The sequence below is a fragment of the Loxodonta africana genome, chromosome 5, assembly GCF_030014295.1.
Source record: "Loxodonta africana isolate mLoxAfr1 chromosome 5, mLoxAfr1.hap2, whole genome shotgun sequence".
NCBI classification, from domain to species: Eukaryota; Metazoa; Chordata; class Mammalia; order Proboscidea; family Elephantidae; genus Loxodonta; species Loxodonta africana.
The window spans coordinates 157,351,610-157,374,591 of NC_087346.1; the positions used below are offsets into that span (position 1 = coordinate 157,351,610).

General features: G+C 45.1%; 1 protein-coding gene across 6 annotated transcripts in view; it reads left to right on the top strand.

The window, feature by feature from the left end:
* NSD2 (nuclear receptor binding SET domain protein 2) overlaps positions 1–22,982 on the top strand; it is a 97,377-nt gene that overhangs the window by 57,079 nt on the left and 17,316 nt on the right. For 5 of the 6 annotated variants that reach the window (XM_064286143.1, XM_064286146.1, XM_010591350.3 and 2 more), the window contains exons 6-11: positions 1,837–1,981; positions 5,123–5,241; positions 7,485–7,566; positions 8,727–8,851; positions 20,028–20,159; positions 21,927–22,050. In XM_064286143.1, coding sequence (XP_064142213.1) covers positions 1,837–1,981; positions 5,123–5,241; positions 7,485–7,566; positions 8,727–8,851; positions 20,028–20,159; positions 21,927–22,050 — 727 coding nt within the window. The other variant, XM_064286147.1, reaches the window with a different exon arrangement.

Sequence of the window (22,982 nt, forward strand, 5' to 3'; positions counted from 1 at the left end):
CTGCAAGAGAAGAGACCCAGAAGGCAAATGCCCTTTGATCTGAAGCTCTTCACAGAAACCTTTGCTGGGTGGAAATCGGAGACCCTTGGTGCTCGAAATGCTGGGAACAGGTGAACTCAGGCAGCAGGGTGGGGAGAGGGCAGGGGAGGGCGCCCTAGGTGGGTGGAGGGAGCAAGTGTGCACGGCAGGTGTAGGGTGGAAACAGTGCCTCTTGGGGAGAATACTGAGTGTAATGCTGGAGGTCAGAGCCTGACTGAGCCTGGCAAAGGTGTCCTTGTGACATGGGGCACAGAGGCAGTAAGGCTAGGGACTTCCAAGGGTGGACGGACATTGGTGGTGGTGCTGGCATTCCAGGCAGAGGACACAGTAGTGCGAAGGCGGGAGAGGAGCAGACGCTGGTGTGTCCAGGCAGCAAAAGGGGGCCAAGGGAGGCTGCAAGAAGTGGTTCAGGGTGTCGTGCTGTGCGTAGGTTTGCATTCAGGGTCGAGGGTTACCTCTGCTGGCTGGGCAGGTAGTAAAAAAAAGTAGATGGTGTTAATGCTGACCAGCCAACGTTCAACTAGTGAATCCTCATGACCGCCAGACGAATTTCACCAAGGAGGGAACAGAGACCACACATTCGCTTTACAGCTGACAAAGCTAGTGAGTGGAGGAGGCAAGACTCAAACTCAGGGTCTTGTTACAGAGCTGTGCTGGCTGGTGCTCTTAGTCGGCAAACCTTTTCTGAAAGGGCCGCATGATGTTTAGGCTCGATGTTTAGGCTCTGTGGGCAGTGCAGTCCTGCCGTAGCTAACTCAGCTCTACGGTTGTAGTACGAAAACAACTCTGAACGATACAGACAGATGGGCGTGGCTGTGTTCCAACAAAGCCTTATTTATGGACTCTGATCTTTGAATTTCCTATAATTTTCACATGGCATGAAATATTATTCTACTTTCGATTTTTCAACCATTTAAGAATATAAAAATCGTTCTTGGCTTTTGGGCTGCACAGGAGCAGGAGGCAGGCTGGATTGGGCTGTGGGCCCCTGCTGTGTGGCTCCTGCTCTCTGTTGGTGGTGCTCACTGAAATGCACATAGAACCAACTGGAAACTTGTCAAATACTGATGCAAGGCCCACTAGATGTAATTGGCCTTGGGGGAGACCTAAACATCCTATTTTTTGAAACTCCCAGGTTACCATATAAAATGTGCAGCCATGCTTGAGAACCACTGATCAGACTTCAGCTCCTGGCCAGTAGGGCTGAGGTGGGGCCTGGGAGTCTGCATTTGTAGCATGCTCCCAGAGGTCCTGATGCGGACAGCCCTGGTGTGCCTGGAGTGCCAGGGAGCCCATTCTCTTGGCTGTGCAGAGGTGATTGTCTCTGTGTGCTGGGCTGGGCTGTGACAGAAGTCGGGAAGCACTCCTTGATAGTCCACCTTTATCACCCATTCAGAGCATGTGCCTGAAAAATGAGGATGGCGTGCATGGCCATGGAGAAAGCCAAGCCAGAGGCCTCACAGAGTCTGTACCACTAATTTTTCAAGGATGCCTGCAATGATTTAGTGATTTCAGAAAGTGTACTTTTCCCTACTTACCATTTATCGTTTCCTGTGCTTACATAGACATAGTTGGGTTGTGTTGACCGACATCACTTCCGTTTGAGTTTTCAGCACAGCGCAGCATTGAAGTTCTGTTTCTTTTCCAAGCTTGAGTGAGATGTAGTTCCACGAACACAGGAGTGGTCATGCCATGTGCTAAATGCTAAAGGGCCATCCATTTGGTTGATTGCCAAGCAAAGTCCAGTCTGAGTTTTCTCTATTCCACTTCTTACCACACCCTCACCTGTGTCCACAGGTTGTCTCCGAACATCCAGACGCTTCTGGCGAGGAGATCGAAGAGCTGCTCGGCTCACAGTGGGACATGCTCAACGCAAAACAGAAAGCACGCTATAACACAAAGTTTGCCCTAGTGACCTCTCCCCAATCTGAAGAAGACTCTGGTAAACATAAAACTGTAGTGTCCTCTGCTTAGGTGTGCTGTGTGTTGTGGTAGCAAACTGAGCTCCTGTCTCGGAACTGTAGGAAGCAGGGTCCACTGCCCAGCTCTACCCTGTGCTGTTTGCTGTTTGTGCCGGCAGCCAGGGTGCGTGTGGTTACAATAAAGCAACCTCTGCTGTCTGCATTTCCTTCTTCATACTGTGAGAGCTGTTCCCTGTGGATCTCCTGTCTGACCTGGGGGCCCCCCACCCACTGTTCTGCCCACGCGGAGCAGGCACTCTGGCCACTGCAGCGGTCGCGTTGCGGGGGGGCGGATTGCATGAGGGAGGATGGAAGAAGAGAACCAAGGCGGTGTCTAGGATTCCAGGCTTATGTGACTGGGTAGGGTCAGACTTCAGGACTGTGTCCTTCTGAGGGAGGCTGCCCCCCATGCTGCCAAGAGCAGCACCCCCAGTCGCAGTGTGCCGCTCCACAGAGATGGCACTCAGTAGCCTCGCCAGGGGACGCGCCTCCACGCACCTGGGCATCTGAGTCTGGATTGGGTGCGTTTCCTGGCCCGTTTGCTTGGGAGGTTATAGAGTGCAAAGGGTGGCTGGACTGACCTTGAATCTGGTGACATTTGGTCTGCGTTGGTTCTCTTAGGCCTTCTGTTTACAAAGCCAAAAGTACTGCTTGGCTTTAGGCAAGATGAGGGAAACTTAATGCTGTAAGATTTGGAGAAAATGTGTAACGGTGGTCAGACTTGCGATCTGTGCGTGAATTTCCATATTCTGGAAAGTTGACATTTTTAATGTAAATAAGTATGTCATATTTGGGTATGAATTTAAAATTCAAAAAAATTCTGTATCTCTCAAGGTTCATCATTGAAGAGTTTTGGAGAGGCACACATAAATTGTTCCAAGACTCACCTAATAGCAGCCCGAGCCCCAGAAGTAATTGCAGTTTGCCTTGTGTATCTAGCTCATGCCTCTAAATCAGCTCTGTGTATGTTTGACTGTAATCACTCAAGTACTATTGTAACCTCTCTGTTTTTTCACAGATGTTTCCGTCTTGGATTTAGGGCTTGATAGATCTCCACATCAACTGTCTACATATATTAATAATAACTTTTGTCCAGTTTGCTCAGTGTTTGTTGCAAATGCTATGAGTTAGAATAGTGAGAATATTTAGCGTCTGTGTGTTTCTTTTATGAGGCAGAAATTCACCTGACTCTTCATCAGTGTACTCAGTATAGAAGAGTGTCACTTGTCAATGACTGGCTTATTTGAGAAAATGAATCGGTTTTCCTGAAGCAAGATTCCACTTGCCTCTGAGCAAGCTGTGCACTTGGTTATGCGTGTCACCATTTTGTCATTCTGGATGTCACTGAGTACCTAGTTAGTAGATGTGAGTAGTGATGAGTCAGTTTCTGTCGATGGTATGTGTCAAGGTATGTGCTTGTTCTTGGCTGCCCTTTAACCCTGGCTTTCAGTTGATATCAGTGCTAACCAATAAAGATGATGTGCAGTGTTCATGGTGTCGGAACTCCTGCCGTGCTTTCAGGTGACGTCAGTGCTAGCGACAAGGACGATGTGGCATGTTCATGGTGTCAGAACTCTTGCCTGTCAGTGGTAGTAATTCAGATACCCATCTTGCTTGTTTCCATGAGTAAGTAATTGAGCCTGCTTTATTATAGGTAAAGAGGGGGAAGGATTTGTGAATTTCCACACCTCTATTTTATGAAGACCAGGTGACAGTTGCTGCTGATAGGTGTCTAGCTTAGCGAACCGATGGTAATCAGGGGCACGTCTGACTGAGGAGTTTCTGGCGAGTTGGGGTGTCTGTGCCATGTGATGACTACGCTTGAGCAGTGACTGAGCTCACCCCACTGTCCATCGCGTTACAAGCTTCTTCCCGGTGCTGTCTTTGCAGTCAGCCTGCAAGGGTGTGGCCAGGAGCAGAGCTTATGAGGGACGCTCTCCGGGCTGGGCTCATACCAGTCTGGGCTTAGTAGCTGGCAAAGGTCAGAGCTCTGGCTGCTTGATTCTTCTCTAGCCAAAACCATAGGCTAGACCAAAGGCAGGACCCTGTGTGCATACCAGCACTGGGCAAGGTGACCAGTTGGTGGACACCTGGACCTCTTCCTGAGGCCCCACTGGACGCTGCGGAGCTGAGCTCTCCTGTGCTGGTGTGTCTGTCTCACCACGTGGAGATCCGAAAGGCTGGCACTGCCCTTCCTTCTGCAAGGTGTTTGGTGAACAGTCTACCAGCAACAAGCCCTGGGCCTCTGTAAAGCAGCCAGGCAGATAGAAACACCTGCTTTGTATTTAAAATAAACTCTGATATGTTCAATTAATCATCACCTAGGATTTGCACTCTTAAGCTGATTTTTCTGGGTCAGCGCCTTGTGGACACTGTAGGTCTTGGGGTTGTTGACATTCCTGGGAACAGTAGTACATGGTACAGTCAGACAAACCACAGAAAGCACTTGACTTGCAGACACAAATGTAGTCTTGCTGCTTAAAGTGATTCTTTAGGAAATGTGTAAAAAGTAGCAAGTTGTATAGTTTTTCTGAAGTTCTGTTTAAATTCCACTAGTCTTTGAATGTTAGAAAAGGATTTTTAAAAATACTGGGTTATATATAAATGCAGTGCTGTTATACATTTTAATCTCATTATGATCAAACCAAAACCAAACCTGTTGCCATCAAGTCGATTCCGACTTACAGTGACTCTATAGGGCAGGGTGGAACTGCCCCACAGGGTTTCCAAGGCTGTAATCTTTATGCAAGCAGAGTGCCACATTTTTCTTCCATGGAGTGGCTGGTGGGTTTGAACCGCCGCCGACCTTTCAGTTAGCAGCTGAGCGCTTTTAACCACTGCGCCACCAGTCATTATGACAAGCACCAATGTAATAATCTCTAGATTAGATAAAGAATTTTCAGTCTCTAGTCTTTTCTAATATTTGACGTTACAGAAAACAGTTCCTTGAAGTTTCTTGTAAAGAGATTTGATCTGTTGTATGTAGGCCCTGGAAGTTATCAGGCTTGCAGGACCCCGTCCTGGGCTGGCATTGTGCAGTGAATGCCCTGGGTAGGTCTCAGTGCCTGCGGAGTGGCTCAGAGAGTGTTTTTCATGTAAGTTTCCCCATCCCCCATTCCAAGGTAACTTAAATGGAAAAAAAAGAAATCACACAAAGAGGACACAGGACCCTACAGAAGACTTTGAAGTTGAGGAAGCACCTCGGAAGAGACTCAGGACGGAGAAGCACAGTCTTCGGAAGGTAACTATGTTCTGGGTTGTCTGCCATATAGGACATGTACTGTGTGGCTGCCTGTTCAGGGCCGGGCTTCCCTCCGTGGGAACCAGGTGGGGTGTGGCAGCGGTCTCCTGGTTCTCCCCAGAATGGCACGTAGCTCTAGGTGCATTAGGACGTGCTTTGGTCATGGAACCCTGCAGAGAAAGACCACTTGGTTATCAGGGATGCTTACCCAGAAAATGTTGATATTTTGCTATCAAAGTAAATGAACATCCAAAAACCGTGAGAGGTACTTAATTTTTTAGATTTGACAAAATTGTATGTTAAAAATGGCCCTTGTCTTTAGGGCTTGTTATTCATTGTGTAAATGATGAGCTGACATGAAAACATAAAAATCAACTGAAGAGATATGTTATACTTCAATAAGAAGCTGAAAAGATCCACCAGAGGCATTGGAAATAGATTATATGAACTTGTTCAGTTTATTAGTAATTCCTGTTGTTGTTTACTTAGTGGGAATACCAAGCAGGCTGTGTAGGCCCATTTTATGTAAAAAAAAGAAGAGCGTAACCGTAAAGGCCCACCTCCCGGTAAAGAGAGTCTCAGGGCCGGAAAGTGTTAGCACCTCCCCAGCATGCGTCTAGGGACGCGGCCTGCTAGGTACTGGAGGGGAGGAAGACTGAGCCAGACCGCTGTCGCTGAGAGAAGCTGTGGATAGTTCTATCTGACCTGAGGCCGCGGCTCTTCACGCTCCAGAAGGTGCAGACCCATTGCTGTGTGCTTTATGAGGCAGTGCAGTGGACTTAAACCATTTCAGATAGCCAGTGAACTTTTTCATGAACTGAGAGTTTAAATAGACTTCGTGCCTCACGTTTGAACGTACATTTGTTTTATAATAGCTCTGACAGAGTAGTTATGTATTTATGATTTTAAGTACAGCTTTATACTATCTTCTGATCTAAATTAAGAAGTTGCTCTTTTTATTGTTTTATTTTGAAGAATGGAAAATAAATCTCACATATTGCTGAAGTGCAAATATGTGGCTCCACACTGTTTTTCTTGTTTCTTTCAAGCTGTGTCTGTAATTTAGAGGAGCAGGCAGGCCCTGCCCCATTTTCCTGGCCAACAGATTCTTCCGGGGCAAGACCAAGGATACAGCAATAGCCTAGTTTAAAGCCACCTTGAGTCACTAAAGAGTGCAGTTACCAGTAAGCACGTACTTAGTTATCTGCTCTGGTTGCCTACCCGTTAGAGCAGCCCTTTACTGGCAGTCGTTCTGAAACTGGTGCTTTGAAGTGTTTGTATAAATTATTTACCTAAAAAAATGTGTGGTCCTGGACATTTAAAATACCAAAATTCACAGTAAATAGGTGAAAATGTTTTATTAACTAATAGCTCAGAAAATAGCACACGATTAAAAGTACAATAACATGGTGTCTCCTCTAGTTTGGCTTGTGTAACCCAAGCCGTTGTTGCCTATAATTCCTAACATGCGTTGAGTGCTTTGGGTATACGAGGCACCATTGTAAGTGCTGAGCACATATAACCTGCCCATGGTCCTTGTGACCACCATGTCTCAGTCATGGACCTGTGGGGGAGGTGAAGTTTGCCTGCAGGGGCTCTGCCTCCCCAGGCAGTTGTCTGACCCTCTAGGCGGTGCTGTCCCGCTGCACAGAGAGAGGGCATTTTCAACTACATTATTCATACTCTGAGGGCTGGAGTCTTGCCTTTTGATGCTTTTTCCAGTTATAAATGTGTTGTATTGATGGTCTTTATTTGCGAGGCTCATCTGGAACTTGTCCCAGCATTGGAAATCATCAATATAGTAAATGAGAGCGGTGATGTTGGCACTGACTCAACAGGGCTCATCTCTGAAGTGGTTGGGCAGCCTCACAGCAGGAACAGAGGTTTCTTCTGATTTGTACTCTACTTTGACTTCAGAGGAAAGTGTTTAGGTGGCATGTTGAATACAATTCACGTGAGGTATTACAACATAACTATAGCGGGCCTTGGCCCAGCCCTTCCCACCCCATCTCCTAACAGACGTAAGCACAGGAGGGGTGTGTGTGCAGGGAGGACTTGTCCAGAGTGTACAAGGCAGTGTGGGACCAGGCACCGCTGGTGGTGACTTGTGTAAAAGGACACATTGCCAAAGGAGAAGGTTCTGTTGTGCAACTTCTCAGCAATCATTTCCACTTGTGTTTGTTCACATTAGGAGATTTTTTTCCCCTTTCTTTTTTTTCCTTTTTTTTTTTTTTTAATAACAGAGAGAGACGATCAGTGACAAAACAGCCAGAACAAATTCTTCTAAGGTCACAGAGGCAGCCTCCTCGCTAAAGAGCCAGGCAGGTAATGTGATCAGTACTCACCCCCATTCCCCCATTACCCACCTGCTCCTGCTTGGTACCCTGGGCTGTGCTGGGAGCTGGACTCCTGTGGGGTGACCAGGACAGACCCTATTCCACCCTCACAGAGCTGCCAGTCTAGGGGAGTGGGGTGCAGATGAGAAACAAGGAAGCGTGCGGCATTCCCACGCAGATGGAAAGTGGAGGGGGAACAAGGGCTGTTGGGGGGATCCGGGGAAGCTGCTCAGAGGATCAGCAGTTGAGCCAGCACCTGAAGGCATGAGCAGGTGCCAGCTAAGTGGAAAGGAGGCATTTTCAGGTTTCAGGTGATGGTGTCAGCTGTTGGCTGTAAACGTCACTGCTCCTCAGTATCCTGACCCTCCATGTATCTTAAACTAAAAGCATCGACTAGCTATTTAATTTCACGTGTTGAAGAAACTAGATCAAAATGTTTTTAGAATATAACTATCAAAAGGGGTAATCAGTCTCCCTTTTACTTTTTCATGAACTATCTTTTCGATATATCTGTTGGATAGTTCATTAAAGAAAGCATACTATCTCCAAGTCTAAATTAGGACAGACAGAAAAAGTCCAGGGGAGAAAAGAGTAAGTGAAGATTGGGAATGGCTGTTTTCCTTGTTTTTCATGAGGTGCTGTACTGTATTTAAGAAATCGGTTGAATGGGCTTAAAAAGTGTTCCACAGTCCATTTTTCTGTGTGCATCTTTGTGAGCAATTGGAAATTCAAACACTCACTGGATATTTGATGATTTTTATAAAGGGATTGTTTTATTTCAGGTGTGCTAATGAGATTGTGGTTATGTTTAAGAAATATGGACTAAACTGTTGTGAATGAAATGTATCTGGGATTTGCTTCAGAATAACCCGGGAGGGGGACTTGGGGCGGGGTGTGGAGGCAGCAGTGGCCCTGGGTCAGTGGGCGTGGGGGGCCAGGCAGCTGGTATGTGGGGTTCATGCTACAGTGTGTTTGCTTTTGTTTGTATTCAAATTGTTCCATGTTAAAAAGCTAAGCCATCCTTACGACAGATCAGCGCGAAAATACATCTTTAGAATTTCATTTGTTAGAGGGATAATTTTAAAGCAGTAAAGAGATTGAGGATTTAAGATTTCAAACTTTATTTTATAAACAAAAATTATTTTACAGCAACGAAAAATCTGTCTGATGCATGCAAACCACTGAAGAAGCGAAATCGGGCTTCCACAGCGGCGCCTTCAACTCTTGGGTTTAGCAAAAGTTCATCTCCTTCCACATCCCTAACTGAGAACGAGGTAAAATAATAATAATAATGATAACCATGGCGTTCATACGAAGGCCATTCAGTTAATCCCGTCGAAGTGTGAGGAAGGGTCAGACTTAACAAGTGTAACACTGGTATTCGCCGTAGTAAGTGTAGGGGAGGGATAGTTCCTCCTAACTCTCTGAAATTTATGAAGGGGAAAAATCACTGTCAGCCCGTTTGAGCACTTCAAATATAAATACACACACACCCACACCCACACGCAGTGTTAGTGTAAATGTGTACTGGTATACCTCAGTAGTGGTACAATTTAGTTGTTCTTGAAACCTGTCTTAAAAATTTTGTGGTTTATTTAGCAATCACACTGTAATTTTCACACGAAAGTAAGTCTGCTTGGTCTTAATAGAACACCACTGTGTCAGTTGAGCTGACATTGGTCATCGTGTGCTCAGTGGGGGGGGAGGTGTGGGCTCACACGCCACCCCTGGTTCTTGTTGCTTCCTGGCCCAGGCTCAGGGAGGACGCAGACAATCCCTTCATCCTCATGCATTTCCTAGTTTTGGGCCCATGTATCGAACCTTTACATTTTGGCATATTCTTAGATTTTTAAGTGTTGAGATGAATCAAAACTATAGTTGTAATAAGACTCCTGTTTTCTGGACTTGCAAAATGTATGATAAAATAATAGCTCTTTGAGGCTGTTACTTCCATCATTGTAACATGCCGTCTGGACTTCACGATCACACCTGAAATCTTTGCCGTTGCTAAAGCAAATCCACAAAACGGCCTAGAATGCAGTTATGACACTTTCTTTTTCAGAGGTGGTTTTGGGTTCCGGGAGCTTACTTTAAAAGCTTTAATTTCTCTTTATTTTGTTCTGTGTGATTTTGTTTTCCTCATTGTAGACATGAGTCCTGTTTTTATAACCGTATAATATTTACAAGGAGTTGTATCCTTGGGCATTTTGGGGACAGAGTAGTGAGACAGGGAGTGGACAGGCCCCTCACTGCCTGTTGGCTCAGAGGATGGCAGCCCTGACTCGGTCTCCCCCAGCAGTAGGGGCAGCCTGTCTCAGCCTCAGTCGGTTCTTCCTGTCAGTCAAGAGGGTGGGCCTTCTAGCATCTGAGGTGTCTTCAGCTCTCAAGCTCAGTGAGCTAGGCACTTGGAGAAGTGCGCAGACTGTGCTGTCGCTTACCGTCTGACTCTTCAAGGATGATGATGGAAATGTAGACTGCTCCTCTGAGTGGGGCTTTCCTTAGTGACTCAGACCAGCTAAGCAACGGCGAGAAGTTTCTCCTGTGTGGGATCAGGGCTTTCTTACAGTGTGGCACCTGCAGATGGCTGGGAGCATTTCTTAGCTTTGGGCACATTCAAGGAAATGCAGCAAGACTGCTTCACTGAGGTTGTAGGAGCTTATGGGAACATGAATTATATACAAATTACTTTTCCTTTTTTTGTTGTCCAAATTTAGGTTAATATGGTAGAAAATGAAATGAAAGGTGGTCTCTAGTTCCAAAGAAAAATATTAAAAATAAAAAGCTTCAGTTCCGTAGACACTTTCACTTAAGTTGACTTTTTTGTTTAAAAAAAGAATGAGCGAGTTTTTCTTGCGTCCTATTTTGATCCACTTACTCGGTTGAGTTTTTACATATACTGTTGTCAGATACAATTGAAAGAAAACTGAGGCTACTGAAATCTTGACCGTTGTTCCTGACCATAAATCTTGGGTGTTAAAGGCTTGGACAGCGTAGCATACGGTAGGTCTCACGTGGCAAGGGCGAATATTAAAATAATTTAGCAAGGGTTAATTGGATGTTTTTGGCTAGACATTTTGCTGAACTTGGCAAGACTTAGATGAAACATTATCACTAGACTTAATTGATTTTTAATTCTTTAGAATTTAAAAGGTTGATACATTACTAAATACTAGCTAAATCTCTTCCTACATTTTGAAGATAATACACAGATCTCGTAGGTGTTCTGTTTCTTACATAAAAACATGTAAATTACTAGGCCTTTTCTATTGGGCCACCTTCGTGTGGCTTATATCAACCTTTCATTAGAGTTCATTTTTACAGAATTTTACTGTTAGATTAAAGTAGGTGAGCAAAAAGACTTGTCTGTTATATCTGTGGTAAATATTTACAGTGTATACAATATCGGATGCCTTTTAGCATATGAGGCAAAACGTAGTGAATAAAGAACCCCTGTAGATAGTTGGACCCACTTGTGATACCAGTTAGCTGACTGAACGGCTCCTGTTTATCGGGGTTTGGGCTGCCCGTTGTTTAGAATCATGCACCTCCTGTAGATACGTATTTTCTTCCTTTCACCACATTTGATTGAAATAAGGAATTATCTTTGAGTTGGTATTTCATGACATTTTGGGTCCTATTATGGCTTCATTTCTTCTCAAAAAAGTGTATGTGGTAAATGAAGTTTATATTGGAATAATGATGACATTGTCCTACCCAAACCCAGTAAACTGGATGTCACCTAAATGAAGAGAATAGACTAAAATTCCACACTTGCATGACAAAGGCCTGGGAAGGAATTAATGTGATTTAAAGTGTTTTGTAACTTCATTTCTTATTCCCTTAGTAGAGCAAATTCTTATTTTTTTCGCCTTCACTGGTAACAGCTTTTATGGGAGCCCACATCAGTCAAGTTGGATTTGAACGCAGCTGCAATGTACTGCTCTTAACATGCTGTAATATTCCAAGATGTCTGCTGCAAGTGGTATCGCATCGTAGACACTAAATGACATTGCTTTCACAGTCATTTTATGGAAGATGTGTGATAATCTGTTTTTACTGGTATTAATAAACACATACAATGAAGAAAACAGATAACAAATTTTAAGACCAAGGTAAGATACCTAATCAAGGTCATTTAATCAATCACATTCATCTCATAATAAAAACACATTCATATTCCAATGGTCAATGCAGAATTCCAGTGGGGGAAGGTCGCCATTGAATCACACGCTGTCTTAGAAATGTGGTGGTGGCACCACACGGAAGGCAGTTAATCTTGCTAGAGGTAACTTTTCTCTTTTAGTTTATAACTTACTGCATTTTTCTTCAAAAAATGTTAGCATCTGTACCTTCAAAAACAACAAACAAACAGCACACACTAAAAGGCGTACTTGTCCAGTATTCTCATTGCCAATGGAATGTATTCAGTACTGTAGATATTAAACTAATTTCCAACATGAAAGGCGGGAAGGGTTTTGATTCTGTCCTTTTTTACTAAACAGTTTTACTATGATACTAGAGATAGTAAATTTTTAGAAAAATGATCATTTGCAATTTCATTGTGAACCATTTAACTCTAGTCTTTTGATTGAGTAACAGCTGTCTAGGGGGATACCATAACCCAGGTTATTTACACCAACCAGTTCAACAGTTGCTTACGTAGGACGTTAGCCATCACGTTTAGATGTTTTAACCTTGGATGACCAGCCCGGTATCGTGCCCCGGGGTTTCCGCATGTTTGCATGGTGAAGAAAAAGTTTCACTTGCCCTTCAGCTCATAGAGCAGGACACGTGCTATTCATGTTGGCATGTTAATAGCACTCGATTCATTCCTGGCAGACTCTTCAGGTGTGTTTTACCTTTAATGAAAGTTTCTGACTAATACTTTTGTTCTAAATCACCAAGTAATGTAACGCATGTAAAACACTTAGGGTGCCTGGCGCCTTGCAAGGACTCAGTGGTTTGCTGTTGTGACAATGATTAATAACAATAAAAATAATAAAATCACCATCATTCCATTTTTATCCAAAAGTATGAATTTTGCTTTGGCATGAAAAATGATTCTCCTGACTCCATTATGCACGTGGGGATAAAATAAACTTAGAGATGGCAGAACACTGGGTTTGTTTGTGTGACATTTGAGGGTACTGGATGGTGTGGCTGATGGCTAGTCGGGTTGCTCTTTTGGCTCTGCTCAAGTGTAGTGGAAGTCCATGGCATTAGAGGCGACCTAGGAGCAATCTCAGTCATATTTCTAAAGGACATGGAAAAGCTCAGGAGTAAATGTAGAATTCTCAGTCACTAAATTTAAAAAATGTGAAAAGAGATAGATAGTTGGTATCAAAACGGCCCAGGTATGAGAAACAATCACCCAAAGTAAAAACTATAGCTTTAAATGCTTTTGACCAGAGTCGAGGGGTTTCATTTGAAGTTATAGCATGAAGAATTTTGATTAGGTTGCCAGCCAGCTGGCAAATATATGATAGCTTAACTGTACTAGATACATTAGAAGTCAGTCAAAGTATTTCTTCTTTGTGATGGAGAAGATAAAAACCTTCAATTGACAGAATGGTAAGACCACAAAGCTACATAAAATTAGCACCAGCTGAGTACATAAGGGCATGGAGGGGTACCAGGATGGGAACTGTGCCATGTTGCTCAAGCAGGAGAGGCATCGTCCTCTGGAAACATCGGGAAAGTGAGGAGGCAGGGGCAGGTGGCTTCAGCATCCTGCAGTGAGAGGACAGTCTCCCGTAAGGCAGATGTGTCCCGCAAGTACCAGTAGTGGTCTCACTGAGGAGCGCTGGCAGAAGAACAGGCAGTTCCAGAGGGCTCAGCTCAGCTTCCTGAAGGGGGTGAGTTGAAAGGGGCTCCTGCTGAGAAGAGCTTAAGGTTAGGCAATGGTTTGTCTACCAATAGTACAAAAACTGATCATGCTACTAATTTAACATGAAATTCCTTCATTTCCTCAAAAAGTCAAAATAAAAATGATACATTCTGGTCTAAGACATTTGGAGTGCCCATTATTGAGACAGGTTTTACATAGAGTCATTTTAATGATTCCATTTGATTTACTTCAGAACATCTCTCATAAACCACATTTGTGCCTGGTGGGGGAGATAGCTATGAGAAGGAGCTCTCTATTCTAAAACTTGAGGCATTCACAATAAGTGAAAAACTGTCTGAGTATATAAAGTTTAGATTACAGATGTTTTAAAAATGAAAGTACTGCGGTATATTAGAGTAGTGCCTTGAAGGAGTGCCCTGTGCTGGCAGTCGAGGTCTGGCACTGTTTTTCTAAGGCAGATCCAAGAGCCACTGGGCTATCAGGTCTTTACCCAAACTGCCCACCTGCTGCAGACTGACGTCTCTGTTTCCCTCGTGGACCTTTTTCTTCAGAGTTAACACAGAAGTTAGATGTCTTTCTTCAGTGGTGATAAATTTAGGTGTAGTTACATCTCAGCGGTCTCTTCAGCATACGTGATGCCTCTCAGACTCTCCCAACTGGAAATAACCATAGTGTTTTTAAGATAATGTTCCTGAAAGGCAACAAGAAATCTAAGTGAAGTGTCACGATAGGAAGCAAAGTTTTCTAGCACACAAGCAGAGGGTGACTGTGCGGGATGCATGAAGGAGCCCTACGGCGGGTGCTGGGATGGGTGTCCAGTCCCATCTGGCCTGCCTCCACGAGGGTCATGCTCCATGAATGACTTCTTAGGTGATCTCCATGAGGTCCACTTCAGCTTTAAATTTGTCTCATTCTGTGGTTTCCACTGAAATAGTTCACGCAGAAGCATAAGACATTCTTAAGGAGTTCTCAGGGCTTTGGGAGCCGTACAAAGGGGGTGACTGTTTCAAGGCGCTCATATAGTTTGGGGACATTAATAGTTGTATAAACTAGAGGAAAATGGGAGAAAACTTTGTGTGAGACTTAAACTGTCAGTGACACATTTGTCACGCCCACCATCTCTTTGCCCCTTACCTGGTTGCTCGAGATTTGTGAACAAAGGTGTATGATGAGGCTGGCCAGATTTGAGGGGTGAAGTAGAGGTGCACAGTAGTGGGCCCCTTTAATAGCTGCCAAGAGTCTGGCAATAGAAATGTTGTAAAAGAAAGTTAAAATTGCAAATTAGAATCTAGTTCCCCTCAAAAGTTTGCATGTTGTATGTATATAATTACAATGATTTAAAAAAAAATACCCTGAGAGAGTTCTTGCCCAAAGCCTGGCGAGAGTGAGCTTGTGTCCACGGTGGCAAGACTGTGACTTGTGATTTTGTTCATCGTTTCGGTAATGATGAAACAGCTTAAGCGTTTCTAAATGGAAGGAAAGTCCTTTACTCATTTGAGCCAATTGAATAGAAAAAAGAAAGCTTGCTGAGTGATTCTTTGGTAATTTACGTAAAACCACCTTGAAAAAATGACTCTGTGGATGGGCCTGAAATGTGCAAAGAAGGTTGGTTTAAAACTGAGGCTTCTCTTCAGCTGGCCGGACTTTTGCCTAACCGTGATAGATGACGTGTGGTCACTGTAACCTTGGCAAATTCACTCCATTTCTTTTTCGTTTGGTTTCTAAGCTAACACGGCTCTCAAGCATACTTAGCCTTTTTAAGTTACAAATTCATTTTAAAGTTCTTTTCTGGCCAGGTAGACTCATGTACAAGTCCTGTTTGAGAACCCTTTTGACTTAGTGGGAAATGGTAGCATCTTATTGCATTAAAAATCAACAGATTCATCACCTTGGTTAAAAATTCGTGACAGAGAAAGTCATTGCTGAGGACTGCTCTTTATCTTCAGTTTGTGAATTTCTGAAGGGTAGTCTCTCATTAGAAAAGGGTTCTAGAAGTAACTCTTAAAGCTGTTACTGGTTCCTTATCTGCTTTTAAAGCTTCTTCATTTTTTAAAGGTACATACTGATTCCTGCGTATTTTAGAATTTTGGTCAGTGAAGTTGATTTTGATTCCTTCAGGTACTATTTTTAATGTTTTATTTACCTAGAATGTTAGAAATCATCACTCATTTTACCTGCCAGTGATGGAAACTGACTTTTTAGCAGGTAGAAAATCATATTTTGTATATGATCTGGCTCATATTGTTAGGGCAAGGGACATGCTTCCTTTTGGGGCATTTTCGCCATTAAGGGTGGCCGGCACTCCAGGATGGGTTTAAGAACCTCAGTATATACCCTCTTTTGTTAAATACCTTTGTAACTAAATGGTTATATTTTAGATCCAAATTTATAATTTTTTCTTGCCTGTTTTGGGTGAGAATATGCATATAGTTGTTAGACCTTTTTTTTGTGTACACCTTTTTGGCCATCCAGGCATATTTTATCTTAAAGAATGACTCAGGTGTGGGTGGGGGCGGCCCCCCAGCGGGGAGGAGTGTGTACTGCACCACGGGCAGTTGTGGCAGCAGGCAGGCGGTTAGGCTGGGCTAGGCTAGGGGGCTTCCCTCTTGTTTCCAGGTCCTCTACGGAGAGTGCACAGGCCCCTTCCCAGCCCCTTCCCTGCAGGATGGCCACTGCCGAGGACACAGTTGGGTTGCTAGGATATTTTAGAGACTCGTTTTACCTCTGATGGGGACAGACCTTGAAAATGGGAGCGGAGCTGCTTGGCCTGGCTCTGCAGGCGCACCCAGTGACCGGCGGTTCTCACTGCCACCCTCCTAGCGGGGGTTTGACTACCCGGAAGACTACGTAGGTTAGAAAATAAACCACGTGTGAAGCACAACAGGATGTCTTATGAACTGAATGAAGGTTTTTAGTGTTCCCAATGACACAGACCTAGCCTTAACCTTAGAATTTAGGGACAGCGAGGAAGGTCTAGTCTGTGTAACCTACAGGGGGTCATTTTAATGAAAATTATTATGAACTGTAGTATTTCAGGTGATGGATAACTAATTTAAAAATTAATCCTCCTTTAATATTTCACTGTGATGTTAACTTGGAAGATTTGTTTGAGATTATTTGATATTAAGCTCATTAACTGTGCTGAGCACAAGATTCTTATTTGTGAACCCAAAACACTGTGTCAAAGTATTTCTAGTTATTTTCTTCCTTATAAAAGCCTAACATAAACATGAAAATAATAATGTTGGTATATAGAAGTATTCATTGTTCAAGGTCTGTAATTGTATTTCAAAAATGATGTCGTACTCAACTTGTGAAGGGATTCGTTCTGTCAAAAAGTTAAATTCCATTTGTATACCACTGCTCAGAGGCACAGGGGACTGCTTTCCAGTCACAGCGGGTAGGACCTGACTGCACTCCGCATGGTCGAGTCGTTCCGGGTGGCCGCCCTGTCTTCAGACGGTGGTTCAGATGCGCTCACCAGGCCACGTTATGCTCTGTAGTGGTACTGGAAAAAGACTCTCTAATACGTGTTGGAGGAGCCCTGGTGGCACAGTGGCTTGGTGCTAGGCTGCAGTTTCAACCCACCAGCCGCTGTACGGGAGAAAGATGTGGCAATCTGCTCTTGAAAAGATTACAGCCTAGGAAACCCTATGGGGCAGCTCCGCTCTGTCCTCTTAGGGTCTCTGTGAGTCGGAATTGACTCGAAGGCACACAACAGCAACAACGTGTGTTAAGGAAACAACATTCCCTGCCCCTAAAGTAACGTATTTCTAAGGCGAACAGGCAATTTGGTATTCATGACGTAATGAGTAGAGATCTGAGAAAGTATTTTCAGATTCAAGAACATTTTCAAAAGTCAGGAACTAAGCTGCTTGGAAATCAGTACCGCAAGGGTGGCTTTGGTAAATATGGAAAGCAACGAGAGTAGTTTTCTAACAGAGTCTTGTGTCCGTTCAGTTACTACATTTTTCTTTTTCCAAATGCATCCTATTGGATATGGAATAGATCATAAATGTCGTATACTGAGATTTGGGACTGTGTTGATGGGACCATAAAGGTGAATTTGTCGCGTTCACAAATGGCATCTCGGAGTAAGTAACGTCACCTGGTGCATGTGGAGGTGGAGTCTGCGACTGGAGTAAAGGCACGCTTGTGTTGACGTCCCTCTTTGCGCACGTGGCTCTTCCTTGTGGGTGGCTTGCTGGGTGGAGAGCAGTTGGATCTCGACTGTGTGCCAGTTGTCTGTTCAGTAGCAAAAGGGGTGTGGTGGGATAAAGTCAGAATATTCTGCCGTTGATGTGTCACGGCCTGTAACATTGTAAGGTTTCTTCACACATATATTACTCTGTATGTATATCTCAGACCCCGACCCGGAAACTAGCTCATGTGTGTCTTTGACATTTATATTTCCACTCAAAATATGTACTCAGTGTTTATTTTCTCGAAACAGACTTTGTTAATTTAGGAAATATCTCCCAAGTGGAAACGTGCTAACTTTTTCTGTAAATCTTAAATAAAAGGTGCTGTTCCTTCCTCTGACCCAGGACTGGTCTGTGTTTTCTGTCTTTCTCTCCATGCATTTTTTCTTTTTTTAGCTTTTAAGTTTGCACCAGCCACATTGAGGGAAGAACATGGGTTGGTGGATAAAGCCCTGGGTGTGCTCCGCTTGAGCCCCTGTTGAAGACCGCTTTCCTTGTGCCTCGATCTCTCTCTCAGTCAGAAGGGTCAACCATGGGTGGCCGTGCAGGCTGCTCACTGAGCGGGGCCCTGGCCAGCCAGTACGGCCTCCTGATGCCCCCAGGCTCCCCGAGTACCCCCTCCAGGCTTACCTCAGGAGTGTTCAACGCCCCACCCTTGACTTCGTATTTGGTGGACATGCTGGATTCGGGGTTTGAACTCAGAGCGTTGTTCAGGTGGCCTTCTTTCTACCATCCTTTCCAACACTAAAGAAATTGGCAAGTTGGCAGGTGGGAAAGAGGCTGTGGACCTCCGTGTTTCTGTCCAGTCAGCCTCACAGTGAGAAAACCTTAACATGATTCCTCTATAATTTAGTGCTTGTTAATGCTGCTATTTCCCTTGTTCTGGAAAAGGTGAGGTAATCAAACTTCAAAAGTCACTTTTTCTTAAGACTTTGTGTTAATAATTGATGTATCAGACATACAAGAGTAGGAAGACTAGAACAATGAGCCCACGTACTGCAGCCCGCTCCACAGTTACAGTCAGAGCCAAGAAAGAAGTCAGCCCCTTCCTGTTGGCCACCCAGGAGAGCCAAGGGTGAGAACGGTGGACAGGAGAGAGGAAAGGAAGCAAGACGGATGGAAAAGCCCACTTTAACACTGATGTTAAGTCCACAAAACCTCTTGTGTTGAGTGTTTTTTTTTTCCCCCACGGCTTCCTGTCATTTCAGTGAACTAAATCTGGAAAAAGCTCATTGATAAGGCCTTAGAATTGGTTGGACTGCCTGATGGTTCTTTTTTTTTGGTTTGTTTTAAATGTGGCCCAATTTCAGTTTCTAGCTTTGTGTTCATTGACAAACAGCAAGCCTATGACGTGATGACTTGTTGCTGTGATTATTGAGGTATCTAGGAAATTTAGTTCATGCTTTTGCCCTTTTCCCATCTCCAAAATTCAGTTTTCACCATTTATTTTCAAGTCTTAATAGCAATTAAAAACCAAGCATATCTTTAGTGTTTTTTAGAAAACCCCGAGATTGGTAGACAAGGGAGTTTTCTATTTTATTAATGTAAACATTTATTGATGTTGCTGGTCACCTGATGGTGAAGTTGTAACTTAATCGCCCTTAAATGGAAGAGAAACGTGAAATAAAGGAAAGCCCACTGGCAGGTCATTGCGTTTGCTCACGAAGTCCACGTCTTTCCCCCAGGCCTTCACGTACACTCAGATGTTTCCAAAGTAGGCAGAGGTGTTACCTTGCCTTTCCCAGCTCACATCTCTGGTGAGGAGGAGCAAGTGAACTGTGAGATGTCGTAGAATAGATAGGCACTGGGAGAAAGGAGAGAAGCGGCAGAATTTAACCTACAGGTGCAATAAGTCCAGGAAGTTGGGTGTCATGCCCTTTGGGCCAGTGCTTTAGACCGTGCGGCAACTTCTGAGGTAGCTAACGGAGTTTCCACCACAGCAGCGACAGAACAAGCAGGATCCCTCTTAGGAAGCCTTACTGCTTACACTGCATCTTGGTTTCTCCAGACAATGACTTGGTGTTAACATGTTTCTCTTACCTTAAAATAGTTGGACCTGAAGAGATCGGGTAAGAAAGGTCAAGATTCTCAATCTGGAAATCAGTCTTAGTTCACTTACTAGAGCAAATTGGATTGCCGTGAAAGTTATTTCGTTTTTAAGGAATATTAAGAAAATGTTGAGTCTTAGGCCTTTTATACATGTATGTACTAAGTACTAAGCAGAATAAAGTCCATTTTTGAATTCCCTATGCAGCTTAGTTGACCAATTGTATTATCATAACAACCAGTTGAGGCTATCCATTCACCGAAAATAGCTAGTAATAAAGAGTATGTCTCTGAGGCGGTGTCATGCCCACTGCTTTCCACCACTCAACTGTCACCCCCATGCTTCATCCCCAGGTCTCAGATGGCCCCGGAGACGAGCCCTCGGAGTCCCCGTATGAAAGTGCAGATGAAACACAGACCGAAGTGTCTGTCTCATCTAAGAAGTCAGAACGAGGAGTGACAGCCAAAAAGGAATATGTGTGCCAGGTGAGGGGGAAGGTTGCTGTCCAGATCTCTGGGCTATGGCATCTGCTTGTGGTATGGGGTGAAGCAGGTTGTCCCTGTTCCCTCCAGACCTCTGCCAGTCCCTTGCACTGATTTTTGTTTTAAGGGGTTAGGCTGCCTCAGCTGACATCGTTCATTCATACATAGTGTATGTATCTCATATATATATATATATATATAAGTGATGGTTAAGGGCGCAGCGGCTAACCAAAAGGCTGGTGGGGTGGTTCAACCCACCCAGTGGCCCTGAAGGAGAAGGACGTGGCAGTCTGCTTCTGTAAAGATTGTTGTTGTTGGGTATCGTCAAGTCGATTTCGGCTCATGTGAGAGACTTTTTTTTTTTATTGTACTTTAGGTGAAGGTTTACAGAGCAAACTAGTTTCTCGTTAATTAATACACATACTGTTTTGTGACATTGGTTGCCAAACCCATGACATGTCAACACTCTGCCCTTCTCAACCTTGGGTTCCCCGTTACCAGCTTTCCGGTCCCCTCCTGCCTTCTCATCCGTGCCTCTGGGCTGGTTGTTTTGTTTTATGGGCCTGTCTAATCTTTGGCTGAAGGGTGAGCCTCAGGAGTAACTTCATTACTGAGCTATGAGGGTGTCTGGGGGCCGTAGTCTTGGGGTTTCTCTAGTCTCTGTCAGACCAATAAGTCTGGTCTTTTTTTTTTTCTCCTGTGATTTAGAATTTTGTTCTCCATTTTCCTCCTGCTCTGGGACCCTCTATTGTCATCCCTGTCAGAGTGGTCAGAGGTGGTAGTGACAGACTCTTTACGGGAGCAGATCACCAGGTCTTTCTCCCGTAGAACTACTGGGTGGGTTTGCGCCTCCAACCTTTCAGTTAGCAGCTGAACACTTAACCATTGTGCCACCAAGGCTTCTTCGGTGAAGATTACAGCCTAGGAAACCCTATGGGGCAGTTCTGCTCTGTCACACAGAGCCACTATGAATTGAAATTGACTCCATGGCACCCAACAACAGCATCTCATATATGCATCATGTGTGGTTGTATGCACGTGCGTGTGCACACACACGCACATGTTTGTGCATCTGGACTTCTATAGTGTATAAAAGTATATGGTAGCAGGAGGTGAGGTACTAGTGATGGTGTTTTCGTGTCACTGCCAGCATGCATACCAGGTGGACTGGCCAGCCAAGATGGCCGTCACTAGATCTGTGCCCCACAGCAGTGGTCTGGTCCCTCTTGGGCAGCCAGCCATGCACAGTGGTTAGGGTCTGGGCCAGTGTTCTGGCTCTGCTGTGCCCCACACTGTATCCTTGGGCAGGTTAGTTCACCTCTGTGTGCCTCAGCCCTCACACAGGGCTACGGAAAGTCCCAGTGAGCCTGTGTGACTTGCTGGCCAGTGCCCACACAGGCAGCTTGATGCCTGTAACTGCATTAGGGTGGCTTTGATTTCTGATGACAGCGTGCTGTGGGTTTTCTTGATTTTCAAATTGGTTGGAAGCATCTTGAGTGCAGCCGTTAGGGCTTTAGTCCCATTTCCTGTGCAGTTGGTAAGAGGCACCCATATGCAGTATGCTATCTGTAACTCAACACTGGCCTTATCATGGGCCCTGCACAGGCCAGAGCGTCCACTGTGGAGTGTGAACCTGTTTGAGTAGCAGAACTGGGCTGTCCACCATTTGAGACTGGACAGGCTGAAGCCATTTCCCTTGTAGTAAGAAAGAAGTGTGCAGGAGGAAGCCAGTGTGGTGTTGCTGACCGCCCCTTGTGCCCCCCCCCGCAGCTGTGTGAGAAGACTGGCAACCTGTTGCTCTGCGAAGGCCCCTGCTGCGGAGCCTTCCACCTCTCCTGCCTCGGGCTTCCCCGGAGACCGGAAGGGAGGTTCACCTGCAGCGAGTGCACTTCAGGCAAGTTCTGGTCTTGCTTTTTAGCAAGCGACACTTACAAGGGCTTGTTCCCAAGGGCAGACAGCAAACTGTGTCTCGTCACCTTGGAGCTTTACAGAGTCCTCTTGAGCTTACTAAGTGGAGTGCTCAGGTCTGCATTCACAGAAGCGCCTGATGCCTTTCCTTCTGTCACAGACCTGAGACGTTAGCAGACGCTTCCCCACTCGCCTGTCTCTCCATGCTCCACACTCCACCTCCCCGGAGCACACAGTCCTGTGCCACAGGCCTTCCCACTCCTGGGTGGCCCTGGCCACTTGGCTCTGTGATTTCTCTACTCAGCGTCTTTCCTCCAGGTAGTGGGCATTACTTCTTCAGTGAGAGTGTGCCACTAGAAAGTCAGCTCAGTGCAAGGCAAGGGGTGGAGTGGCAGGTAGTAGGGCTTGGGGTCTGAGTATCCCAGTGAAACTCACTACAGCTGCCTCGGTCTGTGGCAGTCTGGGCCCTGGCATTCTGTCTGCGGCAGCCATCGGATATATGGCCACTCCAGAGAGATAGGCAAAGAGGTACCTGTGGTGAACCTGAGGGACCTGCGCTCCTGGCACAGTGCCCGATCAAGCACAGGGCATTGACATTCATAGGAGCGGGCAGTGTTTACAAACATGCCCCGCGCATCTGAGCTTCAGGCTCAATAGAGAAGGAGCAGATGAGATTCCTGCTGAGTGCTCATGCTGCCATTTCCCTGCGTCTGAGGCCTCCCTCGGCAAGGCAAGTCGGGGTGAGCGGGCCTCAGCCACGGCCTCTCCCATTCCCAGTGGGCCTGAGAAGTCATTTCTCATTCTCATTGGAACCTGTCCTGGGGTCAGAAGGCAGCTGGGGTCTTCTTAGAGAGTTCCGGCGTACTGTAAAGACACTTCCCCTGTGGGCGCTCCCATTGCCTGTGTTTGTTAGTGAGC